The following is a 14,115-nucleotide window of genomic DNA, read 5'->3' as shown; positions in this document are numbered from 1 at the left end:
GCCTACATTCTCTATAAATCCACCCCTTTGCACTGCAACTCAGATGGTACATATAAAGGGGGCGTGGGGAGAAGGATGCTCAACACTGTTATTTTCCCTCATTTCACACTTCCTCATCTGGAAAAACACAGAAATTACAGGTGGTGGTAAAGATCCCCAAATTGCAAAATTTAGGATGGGGGGAGCATAATTATAATCTAGAGCAGAGATCAGGGAACTATAGACCGTGGGCCAAATCTGCCTATTTTGGTACTGCCCTTGAGCCAAGAATGTTTTTTGTTTGTTGTTTGTTTTACGGTCCAGAGGTCTTTTATTTTTTAACACCTATGATGCCATGAATTCATAGAGAAGAGGTTCCAGCAGCTCAGGCTCCTTCCCACTGGCTCTCATAAAGTGTGCTTCTCTGGGTGGAGGAGGCTGGCGCTTCAGTTGAACCCAGGCATCTTTCTCTTTGGCTTCTTTCTTTTTCTGTCATTTTCCTTCACGCATTTCAGGAAGCTAGCTCGGCTCTTAGAGTGTTTAATGTGCTCAATACTCACATTATTTCTTTTGGCAAGAATCTTGCCCTTAACTTGTTTGTTTACAATGATGGCAACGGCATGCTGGGGAACAGACTCTTCCAGCTTAGCATTCCTTTTTGAACAGGACCCATTCCCTTGATGCCTACAATGTCACCTTTCTTATAGATTCACATATACGTGGCCAAAGGAACAACTCCATGTTTTCTAAAAGGCCTAGAGAACATACACTGGGTGCCTTTCCTCTTTCCCTTTTGTTCATCATCTTGGCAAATTAATCTTTATGTGGTAAATTAAATCCTCTTTCTTGTCAACCAAATTTTCCGTGATAGTGTATCTCATATAGCATCTATTTAAGTGGAAGATGGCAGTTCTGGCCGAAAAGCTGAGTTGACATTTTGTTTCTTTCTTTTTTATTTTTTGGAGATGGAGTTTCACTCTTGTCATGCAGGCTGGAGTGCAATGGCGCATTCTCAGTTCACTGCATCCTCCGACTCTCTGGTTCAAGCGATTCTCCTGCCTCAGCCTCCCAAGTAGCTGGGATTACAGGCACCTGCCACCACGCCCGGCTAATTTTTTTTGTATTTTTAGTGGAGAGGGAGTTTCACCATGTTGTCCAGGCTGGTCTCGAACTCCTGACCTCAGGTGATCTGCCCGCCTCGGCCTCCCAAAGTGCTGGGATTACAGGCGTGAGCCACTGTATCCAGCTTCCTGAGTGCTTCTGAGCTCCTGCTTACAACACTTTACCCCCTTTTCTGATTGTGGTGATCTCTCTGAATCCCGGTTCTTCTTCCTATGTGTGTCTCTCTATCTCTCCCCAAATCTCTTTCTGTCTCTGTCCTATTCGAAGGCCCTCTCTCATTTTGGAGCTCCCCAACCCATTCCTCCTACCTAAGTCTTTCCATTCCCTCTCAAATGCTTCTTCCTCTGGATCCTGAATTCCAGCCTCCTGGAATAGGTTTTTGTTTTTTTAATTAACTATTCTGTGCACAAAAGGGTAGGCTTCAATTATCTAGGAAACTCACAATTATGACCAAACTGTTACCTCAGATAATGTGAGGCAAATATATTTGCCATGTGATTCTACTTCAGTCTTCAGTGTTTCTTCTGCACAGGACCGTGTAGTAGGTATTTAAAGCTGTGGGCCATTCACTAGGTCTCTGTTGCAACAACTCAACCCTGCTGTTGAGGTGTGAAAATAGCCATAACAATGCATGGCTGTGTCCTAATAAAACTTTCTTTATGGATCCTGAAATCTGAAATCTCAAGGATCACTTGAGGCCAAGAGTTCAAGACCAGTCTGGGCAAAATAGCTAGACCCCATGTCTAAAAATAGTAATAGTAATAATAATAATAATAATAATAATAATAATAATAATAATAATAATAAAATTAGACAAGTGCCTATAGTCTCAGCTATAGGAGGAGGCTGAAGTGGGAGAATCTTTTGAGCTCAGGATTTCGAGGCTGCAGTGAGTTATGCTCTCACCATTGCACTCCAGCCTGGGTGGCAGAGTGAGATCTCATCTTTAAAAAATTAAATGAAAATGAAAAATAGAAAAGAAGCACTCAGGAGGCTGGTGAGAATTGGGCGCATGTGACTATGACCTAGCAACTTTACCTCCCTGAGGCTTTCTTGCACATCAGATGGAGAGAAATCCACCTCGGCTCCAGGGGGCTGCTGTGCAGTGTGAGGGAGGTGACAGCCATGTAGGGCAGGGGGTGCGCTCTGCACTCAGACGCCCCCCGAGGCTCCTGGAGTTGCCTCCTCTCATCCCAGGCAAGTGACTCCACTCCCTGACTCCAGGGAGCTCAGCCACAAAGTGGGCAGAGTGGGCTCTGTCGCCCTGGGAATTGGCGAGATGCTGGGGAAACCTCCTTCCAGGTAGGTCACTAAGCAGTCTGCCCAGAGCCCCAGGAGCAGAAGTGCTCACGGGCCAAGTTAACGGGCTCGAATTCCTTGGTTTGTTGAATGCGTTTATTTTTATTTTATTTTATTTTTTTGAGACGGAATTTCACTCTTTTCGTCCAGGCTGGAGTACAATGGATCTCGGCTCCCTGCAACCTTCCCCTCCCGGATTCGAGTGATTCTCCTGCCACAGCCTCCCAAGTAGCTGGGATTACAGGTGCCTGCCACCCTGCCCAGTTAATTTTTGCATTTTTAGTAGAGACGGAATTTCACCATGTGGCGAGGCTGGTCTTGAACTCCTGTCCTCAGGTGATCCACCTGCCTCAGCCTCCCAAAGTGCTGGGATTACAGGCGCGTGCTGCTGCACCCGGCCTGTTGAATCCATTTAAAGCAACGCCAGGTCGTTGTTTTTGAACTTTGTGGTGGTAGGAGGTGCGCCTTAAAATTAGCGCTTTGCAAACACTTATTCCTTGATTTAACCCACCACCAGTATGACCACCCCTCACTGATTCATCCAAAAGTGGGTTTATTTGTATTCTTTTGCTAACTTCTGTAGTTGATTCAAGAAATATCTGTTGGGTACCTCTGCTCTGCACTGCCATTTTCAGTGGTAAAGAGTAGATGAAGGGCCACGTGCAGTGGCTCACACCTATAATGCCAGCACTTTGGGAGGCCGAGGCGGGTGGATTACCTGAGGTCAGGAGTTTCAGACCAACCTGACCAACATGGAGAAACCCCGTCTCTACTAAAAACACAAAATTAGCCAGGTGTGGTGGCACATGCCTATAATCCCAGCTACTAGGGAGGCTGAGGCAGGAGAATCACTTGAACCTGGGAGGCAGAAGTTGCAGTAAGCCGAGATCATGCCATTGCACTCCAGCCTGGGCAACAAGAGCGAAATTACGTCTCAAAAAAAAAAAAAAAAAAAAGAGTAGATGAAGCTGGCCGGGTGCAGTGGCTCATACCTGTACTCCCAGCACTTTGGGAGGCCAAGTAGGTGGATCACTTGAGGTCAGGAGTTCGAGACCAGCCTGGCCAACATGGTGAAACCCCATCTCTACTAAAAACACAAAAATTAGCTGGACATGGTGGTCCGCATCTATATATAATCCCAGCTACTCTGGAGTCTGAGGCAGGAGAATCGCTTGAATCCAGGAGGCGAAGTTTGCAGTGAGCCGAGATTGAGCCACTGCACTCCAGCCCCTGGGCAACAGAGTGAGTGAGACTCTGTCTAAAAGTTAAAAAAAAAAAAAAACAAAGAAAAAAAGAGTAGATTTGAAGCCCCTGTCTTCATGGAGCTTATATTCTTGTGGAGGAGAGAACATTGAAAAGGATAAGCATACAAAAATGAAGTTAACTTAGATCCGTTTTTTTTGTTGTTGTTGTTGAGATCATCACTTTTGAGCACTTGTTTGAGGCAGATATCTGGATTCACCACATTGAGGAACTGGGAGGAGGTGGAGAACTGGAAACTGTCTTAAGTAAGGGTTGACTAAATCCTGCTTCTGGTATGAAAAAGTCCAGCTTATCTTCAGAATGGATGCTGAAGCAACATCAAACGATAGGAATTTACCGCATTGCATAATTTTGTTTTAATATGAATTTCTCTGACCTCTAGTGTGAAAAGGGTGTGTTTCTATATGTTCATTGGCCATTAGATTTTCTGCTTTGTGATTGTCACGTACTTTGTGATTGTCATGTGATGTCATGCATTGTGATTGTCATGTACCTGCTTTTCTCTTTGGTTATTTACCTTTTCTTATTAATTTATAGGCTACCTCTTCACAAGAGGAATATTAACCTGTAGTCTTATAAAACTGTTATCCCAATCTGTTATCTCTGTATACTGTGCTATCAAAAACAGTGCCTCAATGAAAAAACCCACTATATTAAATAAACATTTCAGAAATGCCTTTTTAAATAGAATGTGCAGAATATATGTATAACATGTCTATTAATCCATTTCTATTTGTTTCACTAAATGTTTGTATTCTGCTTATATTCAAAGAAAGCTAGGTTGGCCTATTTTCTTCACAGTTTTCAAGTCCTTTCATAGACATTAACTTGTTTGATCTCTATAAGTACTAGAGATATTGATCTAGTAAAGTAATAAAATGGGGCTGGGCACGGTAGCTCATGCCTGTAATCCCAGCACTTTGTGAGACCCGAGGCTGGTGGATCACTTGAGGTCAGGAGTTTGAGACCAGCCTGGCCTACAGGGTGAAATCCCGTCTCTACTGAAAATACAAAAATCAGCTGGCTGTGGGGCTGGCACCTATAATCCCAGCTACTCGGGAGGCTGAGGCAGGAGAATCGCTTGAACCTGGGAGGCGGAGGTTGCAGTGAGCCGAGATCACACCACTGCACTCCAGCCTGGGCCACAGAGCAAGACTCTGTCTCAAAAAAAAAAAAAAAAAAAACCAAAACCAAAAACAAGTAATAAAATGGGCATGGAGCTGTATAAATGCTGTTATCCTTACTCCAAATGATCTCCTGCAGCTCTGCATTCGTAGTTGAACTTACTTCACCTACTGCTGTCAGCAGGGGACCTGAACCTGCCAGTTTCGTTTGCCTATTCTAATTTGTGACTTTGTATCTGTGTAGCTATAAGAACATTTGTTATGATCGTGACTAAACTAAGAGTTAATAGGCTAAGCCTCAGAGGGATTTAAAGGATGTAAGCTTTGATGCTTAAACCAAAGAAGACAAAACTGGCAGCCTGAGGGCCAAATGCAGTCCTTAGGGGGAAGTTTGAGAGTTTTTCTGTTAACATTCAGGATTCTCACTTCTCTGAAAACACTGGAAGAGCTGGCAGCCCTGGGCTCATGATCCCATGTGGCATTAATTGCGGGGGGTAGGGGAGTGGGGAGGGATGCAAGCTCTCTCATTCCCTGTGGCCGCCACCCAACCCCCCTCCATGTCCGCTGCCCTCTGTGAACTCATCGGCCCTGCTCTCTGACCCTTCACCAGCTTCCCGCACTGTGCCTTACCTGCCTGTAGGCATTTGAGTGCCTGAATCCGTCCTACAATGTATGATGATTATTGTGGTTGCTTGGAGATCTGTTTTTGCTTACTTCCTGCATCTCGCTTGTGGCCAAAGAGTTTGAGGTTGCCAATCGGACACAACTAAAGCCTTAGACACAGATCAAGATAGAGTGGTCTTGCTGGAGATGAGAGGACTCATCAAAAAGCACTACCTTAAAAAAAAAAAAAAAAAAAAAAAACACTGCCTTGATTCAATAGCCACTCATTCTGCAGAGGGTGATGAAGAACAGTAAGGTTTGAGAGCAGGTCAGACTCGGGTTCCAGTCCTGCCCCTCTCCTGACCAGCATCTGCCTCAGCCTTTATAAACTCACCTGCAATGGAAGCAGAGCTCGTGGAAGATTAATGAGAACTAACTCATTGTGAGGGAAGAGAAATCCCAGCACTGCTCAGAAGGACCCCCCAGGCAGCCCAGCCCTTGGTTTTCATGTTGAGTTGAGATGATGACGTGTTGTTAGCCATAGTCCTCGCGCTGTCTTCTTGTTTGTGACTGTAAAGTTTATCCTGGGACAGAGAGAGGTGGGACTGATACAGAATGACCACTTAACGCCAATTTTCAGTCTGTTGAGCCAACTAGAGTGGGCAGAGCAGAAATAATGCCCTGGTTGGAAGTTAATAGCTTAGCCTGCCCAATTATTTACTGGAAGGAAATGCCTGTTCAATTGCCACAGATACCAAAGAAAACAAACCTACTGCTAGGGCCAGCCACTTGGAAGGCATCACATGCCAAGCTCAGTCTGTTCATCTAAACCACTGTAAATAAGTCAGGACAAATGATGGATGTGGTTTCGGGGTTTTGTTTTCTTTATGTATTTATGTATCATTTTTTATTTTTTGAGGTGGAGTTTTGCTCTTGTTGCGCAGGCTGGAGTGCAATGGCGTGATCTGGGCTCACCGCAACCTCTGCCTCCTGGGTTCAAGCCATTCTCCTGTGTTCAAGCCATTCTCCTGCCTCATCCTCCCTAGTAGATGGGATTACAGGCATGCACCACCACACCTGGCTAATTTTGTATTTTTAGTAGAGACAGGGTTTCTCCATGATGGTCAGGCTGGTCTCAAACTCCCAACCTCAGGTGATCCGTCCGCCTTGGCCTCCCAAAGTGCTGTGATTACAGGCATGAGCCACCGCGCCCGGCCTCATTTATTTATTTTTGGATGCTGCTGTTTTGAACTATAAATCACGCTGCCACTCCCATCTGCAATCTACTTTGGCTAAATCATGATGAATGATTTCTTGAGTTTGTTTTGCATTGGCGCTTATCAGAGCTCCTTATTGTAGGATCAGGGCTTAAGGCAAAGAGAAGGGAAAAAAACGGACTGAACATGCAATGAAAGCCCTTTGCCTCCCTTTTCCGACTCCAACTCTCCCCTTCTGTTCTCCACAAGACCTGCCAACGACAAATTTTACAGAAAAGGGTGTGGTTCTAGTAAGAATGAAGAGACATGAAGGCATCAAAATGGTTATTGGATTGTTCCCTTCATACAGTCGCATTTCTAGAGTGTGTGTGAGAATATATATAATAAAATAGTAATATATATATACACACACTTATATGCATATATAAATACATTTATGTATATATATGTATATATGTATATATCATATGTGTTATACGTATATATTTTTAAATATATATTTTAAAATACATATGTAATATATACTTTAAATATGCATACAAAAATATATTTCTTAAAGTACATATATAAAATATATATTTATAAATGCATATATTATGTATGCATATATATGTGTTAAAAATATTTTTATATTTATATAAAACCATTTATATGTTTATATATAAATATGTTTTCCCATGGGCTAAAGGGGAGGCAGTGATGGGGAAGGAGAATGGAATTTAACCTCCGGGAATAAAGCATTTGAAAGGCTTAAGGTAAATGCTTTTTTTTGTTTTTCCCATTACTAAGAACAGAAATCAAAATATCAGTTCATTAGCAGGGTCAGAAGTGTTGGATATTTTCCAAAAGAGAAACAACAACAGCAATCATAGCTAATGCTTATGGAACATGTACCAGGTGCCCAGATTCTTGCCAAACCCTCAGCAAGAGGTATCTCATTTAGTCTTCCTGACAACCATTTGAAACAAGAGCCACTGTTCTTTATCTTTTCACAGTGGGAGGGCCTGGTTGTGTAAAGAGGTTAAGTAACTTTACCCTGGCACTTCGAGCAGCTGGGATTTAGCCAAACAGACTAGCTTCAGCACCTGGACCAGGAAGCTGTAGAATTAAGGCTCTGGTTTCTATCCAGCTGAATGACATTGGGGAGAATATTTTTAAAGGCCCCAATTTGCTCATCTGTGAAAATAACGGGGTTGTGATGGGTGATCTCAAAGATCCCCGCCAACTCTCTAGCACTCACCACATTAATATCCAAATCAATATCCATTGCATCCATGCCACTGTCGCCATTCATTCCCACAGTTCACTGCAGGAAACTAAGGGGTGGAGTGGAACAGAGAGGGGGCAGGGAAATGGCTGCATTGTTCATCAGATGTTTTCCTAACAGGAGCAGCTGTTCCAGTTGGCACAAGCCCCGGCAGGTAGGATTGCTAGGTGACTATGGGAGTGAGATGGGAGCAGGGCCCGCTCTTAACACACCTTGTGTGGCTGCCACAGTTGATCTTTTAGTTGGACTGGTTAATTTCTCCCTTGGAAGTGTCCTTACTGTCCACATCAATCCCCAATACACTTCACATTGGCTGCGAGATCGCTTGCAGCACTGCAAGCTGGTGAACTGTGAGAACGCTCTGTAATGCGACCAGACCTCTGCTTTTCCTGGTTCCCCTGAATTACACTGACTGATACATCCAGGAATTTTGCAGCAGCCCTGGTGGTTTTGTTCTTTCTTCAGAAAAGGAAGTTGGAGAGAGGGTTGGGTAGGAAGGAGAATGAGAATCCTTTAAGTTCTTTGAAATGACCTCAGAACTGAGGTTGTCAGGCTTTTAAAGAGAGCCAGTAGGTAGTCACTCCACATATTGTAGATAATACTGTGTCAACAGCTCGAGTTATCTGAAACTCTCTTTGTGAAATGGGATCCAACTTTTGCTCTCTGGGAACACTATCACATTTCTCAGGCATGCAAACTTAGGTGTGTTTGATGAAGGGAGCCTGCCTCTCCACTCCTGTGGGTATTTCTTGCAAGGTGGAGACGAGAGACTGAGAAAGGAAATAAGACACAGAGACAAAGTACATTGGAAGAAAAGTGGGCCCAGGGAACTGGCGCTTAGTAAGTGAGGACCTGCACTGGCGCTGGTCTCTGAGTTCTCTCAGTATTTATTGATCACTATTTTTACTATCTTGGCGAGGGGAATGTGGCGGGGCTATAAGGTGAAGGTGGGGAGAGGGTCAGCAGAAAAACATGTGAGTAAAGGAATCTGTGTCATAAATAAGTTTAAGGAAAGGTGCTGTGCCTGGATGTACACATAGGCTAGATTTATGTTTAACTTTACATAAACATCTCAGTGCAGTAAAGAGTAGTATTGTCACCATGTCACCTCTAGCCATAAGGCGGTTTTCTCTTAGAATAGAATGTATGCGATGGCTCAAGCCTGTAATCCCAGCACTTTGGGAGGCCGAGACAAGCGGATCACGAGATCAGGAGATCGAGACCATCCTGGCTAACACAGTGAAACCCCGTCTCTACTAAAAAATACAAAAAACTAGCTGGATGAAGTGGCGGCGCCTGTAGTCCCAGCTACTTGGGAGGCTGAGGCAGGAGAATGGCATGAACCTGGGAGGCAGAGTTTGCAGTGAGCTGAGATCTGGCCACTGCACTCCAGCCTGGGCGACAGAGAGAGACTCCGCCTCAAAAAAAAAAAAAAGAATAGAATGTATGGTTGGTTTTACACCGAGTCATTCCACTCCCAGAGACGTGCGGGAGACAGATGGCTTCCTCTCATCTCAACCGCATTGAGGCCTTCTTCTGTCACTAATCTCCTCAGCACAGACCCTTTACGGGTGTCGGGCTGAGGGACTGTAAGGTCTTTCCCTTCCCAGGAGGCCGTATCTCAGGCTGTCTCAGTCGGGGGAGCCTCAACAATACCCAGGCTTTCTTGGGCAGGGGTCCCTGCGGCCTTTCACAGTGCATTGTGTCTCTGGTTAATAGAGAATAGAGAATGGCAGTGACTTTTACAAAGCATACTGCCTGCAAACACATTTTTAGCAAGGCACATCCTGCACAGTCCTAGATCCATTAAACCTTGATTTGATACAGCACGTTTTTGTGAGCACGAGGTTGGGACAAAAGTTATAGATTAACAGCATCTCAAAGCAGAAAAATTTTTCATAGTACAGATCAAAATGGCGTTTCTTATGTCTTCCTTTTTCTACATAGACACAGTAACAGTCTGATTTCTTTCTTTTCCCCACATTTATTTCACTCTATGATATCAACACTGACTCTTTCATGTAAAATGTCACTCCTAGGTTCCTTCTGCCCTGTGTGTGCCTGTGCCCCCAACGGTGTAATTCATTGTTCCTTCTTGTCAGTGTGTGTGTGTGTGTACACGCGTGTGTGTGTTTGTGTATACTATATTCTGACACGTAATTAGAATCTAAATCTGCCTTGTTATATTTTTCTGCCACTGATAATCTACTACTTAGACACGTTACAAATGTATTTTTTAAAATAAGTTTTTGAAGAGACAGGGTCTCACTGTCATCCAGGCTGGATGCAGTGCTGCGATCACAGCTCACTGCAGCCTTGACCTTCTTGGCTCAAGCAATCCTCCCGCCTCAACCTCCTGAGTAGCTGAAACTACAAATGCAGGCCACCATGCCTGGCACACATTCATTTTTCATTATCTGTGTCTGTATGTGCCCAGAGGTAGAGATAACACTAAAATGAAAAGAAGTGGCAGAGAACAGGAAGAGAAATAAACCAGAGAAGCTGATATCCTTAAATGCTGTGGCTTCCAAGAACTGCCAGCAGGTTGTGGGGCTAGCCAGAAAAAATACAGCCTCTGATTCTAGAAGGCTTGGAAAAAGCGTGAGAAGGGAGATCAGATCGAAAGAGATTGATGGAAGGGGAAGGCAGTGAGGGTGAAGCAAGGGAAACTAGGCTCCAGTGAAAAGGACCCGTCATTCCATTCCAGAACGTAATTTGCATTTCATATGTAAATGAGGATTCCTGGAGGCTGGGCTGGGCTGGGCTTAGCTGAGCCTCTACACAGAGCAGGGATTCAGCCCTGGGGAACTGCAGACCAAAGTGCAAGAGGGATGCACCGCATCTCCAGACCCATCCAAAAAGGATGGACGAGACACTGAAGCAGAGGATACAGGAGGATTAAAGGATTCCGGAAAGCAAGCAGCCCTCTGGAGAAGCTGTCGAAATTCAAGACTGGCAAGAGAAGTCAATTCAGCCTCTCACACCAATCATTTCTCATCCCCTGAAAAGAAGAGATTGCCTCCCCAGGGAAGTGAAAACAATGAACTTTTGGAGGTACGGCTTTTTTGCTTTCACTCTGCTCAGTGTGGCCATTTTTGTGAGATTTTACAGTAGCCAACTGAGCCCGTCAAAAAGTTACGAGAAGCTGAACAGTTCCAGTGAAAGATATTTTAGGAAAACTGCCTGTAATCACGCCTTAGAGAAAAAGCCAGTCTTTTTGTGGGAAAATATATTACCATCACCTTTGCGAAGTGTCCCTTGCAAGGATTACCTGACCCAGAATCACTACATCACAAGTCCCCTTTCGGAAGAAGAGGTCGCATTCCCTTTGGCCTATGTCACGGTCATCCATAAAGACTTTGATACCTTTGAAAGGCTCTTTAGGGCCATCTATATGCCCCAAAATGCCTACTGTGTTCACGTGGATGAGAAAGCCCCAGCTGAGTTTAAGGAATCTGTGAGGCAGTTACTGAGTTGCTTCCAAAATGCTTTCATTGCTTCAAAGACAGAGTCTGTGGTTTACGCAGGAATTTCCAGACTCCAGGCTGACCTGAACTGTCTGAAAGACCTTGTCGCCTCTGAGGTTCCCTGGAAGTACGTCATCAACACCTGTGGACAAGACTTCCCCCTGAAAACCAACCGGGAGATAGTTCAGCATCTGAAAGGATTTAAAGGGAAAAATATCACCCCAGGGGTGCTGCCTCCTGACCATGCAATTAAGCGAACTAAATATGTCCACCAAGAGCATACAGAAAAAGGTGGCTCTTTTGTGAAAACTACTAATATTTTGAAAACTTCACCTCCACATCAGCTGACCATCTACTTTGGCACTGCCTATGTAGCGCTTACCAGAGAGTTTGTCAACTTTGTTCTCCATGACAAAAGGGCCATTGATCTGCTACAATGGTCAAAAGATACCTATAGTCCTGACGAGCATTTCTGGGTGACACTCAATAGGGTTTCAGGTAGGTACTAATTTCCATTCTGATTGATAGATTGAGTTTGCTAACATTCTGCTCGCCTAGAGAAATGACTCATTTGAAATTATAATGAAAGAAATTTAAATACTTAGAAAACTATTAGTTTGGTTGCTTGTAGCAACAGTTTATTGTTGACTCTGTGGTCTTATCAATATGTGTGATATAGTGATCTAAGAAATGCTGGCTGCAGTCGCCCCAGTAAAACTAACTTAGATTACATAGTTGCTGAATTTTCACTGTTTTTTGAATTAATGCTTTTCATAGTCCTTGATAAACACAACTGTAACATAACAAAATTGACTTTTAAAATAAGCATTCTAGAATTTATGAGTTGAAATAGGTGATGTTTCTTTTAGATAGATGTTGGACGTCGTTTACATTGATGCAGTCCCATTGCTCAAAGTTCGTGGAGCTGTTACAGGGGTACTTACTGATTTTAGAATCTTGAAAGCTGGCTGGGTGCGGTGGCTCAAGCCTGTAATCCCAGCACTTTGGGAGGCCGAGACAGGCGGATCACGAGGTCAGGAGATCGAGACCCTCCTGGCTAACACGGTGAAACCCCGTCTCTATTAAAAAAAATACAAAAATTAGCCGGGCGAGGTGGCAGGCGCCTGTAGTCCCAGCTACTCAGGAGGCTGAGGCAGGAGAATGGCGTGAACCCGGGAGGCGGAGCTTGCAGTGAGCTGAGATCCCGCCACTGCACTCCAGCCCGGGCGACAGAGTGAGACTCCATCTCAAAAAAAAAAAAAAAGAATCTTGGAAGCTGCTTCGGATGTTCACAAATCATCATTCTGGATGAAATATCTCTAGTTTAAGATCTGAACAAGTAGCCAGGTTTCAGCTCTTCTCGGTTATACAAATCTAACCTGATATTTGTATATCAGCCTGGAGGAGTGGGTAACAATGAGTTGAAACATACAGAGAGAGAATCCAACTACAGATGATCCAAAGAGAATTCTCAATTTTTAAGTCATAGGTTTTTACTGGAAATTCCAATTTGCAGCTTATTGTTTTTATATACTGTGCAGTCTTCGGTTGTTTGTGTTAATTTGGGAAAGCGTCCAAGGTATGGCAGGCAACTGAGGCAGAAGATAACACCAAGCTCCCTCTTTGGTTCAGGGCTGGGTTTCTTTTCTAAACTCTGTTTCCCATAGGTGGTCTGTGACCTGCATTACGTCTTTCCCATGTGTCCCCATGTGCTTGTTTTCAACAGTGACCCAGCATGCTTGTGGGTGACTGGTGACGCTCATGAGCACAGTGACCCTGACAAGCCTCACATACTTAATGTCTACACACACACACACACACACATACACCCTACACAACCACACCACACATACGCACACACCTGCCTGCCATTCTTGAAATAACTCACAGCTCCTATGTCTAGTGTCATCATCATTGGCATACTTTCGAGTGCTGTTTGAAGCCACCTAACGCCTGAAAGTAGACTCAATGCAGAAAGGTCGCCAATAACACGGCATTTGTAAGAGCTAAACTAGAGTGGTGGTCACAAAAATCTACTTAGAGAGGGACAGAAAGAGGATGGGCAAGGTGGCTGGAGACCAGAGAATTGTGCTATCTCATGAGCAGTTTATTTTCAGAGATGCTAAACTGTCAGGTCACAAAGACTTGTAGGAGGGGCGGTGAACCAACATTTATCATGGTGGTGGGAGTGTTAACCCTTTCTTTACAATCACCTATTTTAAACACATGTAAATATTGCATATATGGCATTTAATCTTATTTTTGCTGGTATAGTTGGTGATAGCCTACATCATTCCTTTTAATGATAGGAAGTCATCGTGTTAACCTCACGTACGGATGAAAAACATGAGGCTTAGAGAGACTGGAGCAATAGTATGTTCACGTTGTTCACATAGCTTTTCCTAGGCAAAGCTGGAATCTGACCCCACATTTGTGTGGTCTGAAGTGTGAGCCGTTTCTCTTGCACTAGGAAAGGAAGGAATGACTATTTCTTTTTTCCTATATATCTAAGGCAAATTTCCTACAGAATTCCAAAAAAGGGAAAGGATTGAGGGTGTTCAAAAAAATGAGGAGGGCTGTGGAAGGAAGTGTCACCTGATCACTTAGAGCTGGAGATGAGGTTAGCAGGGATATGGTTTGTGTGTGTGTGGTGTCCCAATATGCTTGTGTGGTGTGTGTGGTGTGTTTGTAGTATGTGTGTGTGGTCTGTGTGGTTGTGTGTGTGGGGTGTGTATGTGGTGTTTGTAGTGTGTGTGTGGTGTGTGTATGTGTGG

At 44.1% G+C, this 14,115-nt stretch overlaps 1 protein-coding gene across 3 annotated transcripts in view; it reads left to right on the top strand.

The window, feature by feature from the left end:
- Positions 1-14,115, top strand: part of GCNT2 (glucosaminyl (N-acetyl) transferase 2 (I blood group)) — a 102,944-nt gene that overhangs the window by 50,024 nt on the left and 38,805 nt on the right. The window contains exon 1 of one of the 3 annotated variants that reach the window (XM_023185382.1): positions 10,673-11,839. The exons of the other annotated variants lie outside the window; for them this stretch is intronic. Coding sequence (XP_023041150.1) covers positions 10,915-11,839 — 925 coding nt within the window. The 5' untranslated portion in view covers positions 10,673-10,914. Of the gene's footprint in view, positions 1-10,672; positions 11,840-14,115 lie in introns of those variants that run through there. 3 annotated transcript variants of the gene reach the window in all.

Source organism: Piliocolobus tephrosceles, chromosome 5 (assembly GCF_002776525.5).
Source record: "Piliocolobus tephrosceles isolate RC106 chromosome 5, ASM277652v3, whole genome shotgun sequence".
Classification (NCBI taxonomy): Eukaryota; Metazoa; Chordata; class Mammalia; order Primates; family Cercopithecidae; genus Piliocolobus; species Piliocolobus tephrosceles.
Note: the sequence above shows the minus strand (reverse complement) of the source record. Positions and strands in the feature narration are given on the sequence as shown.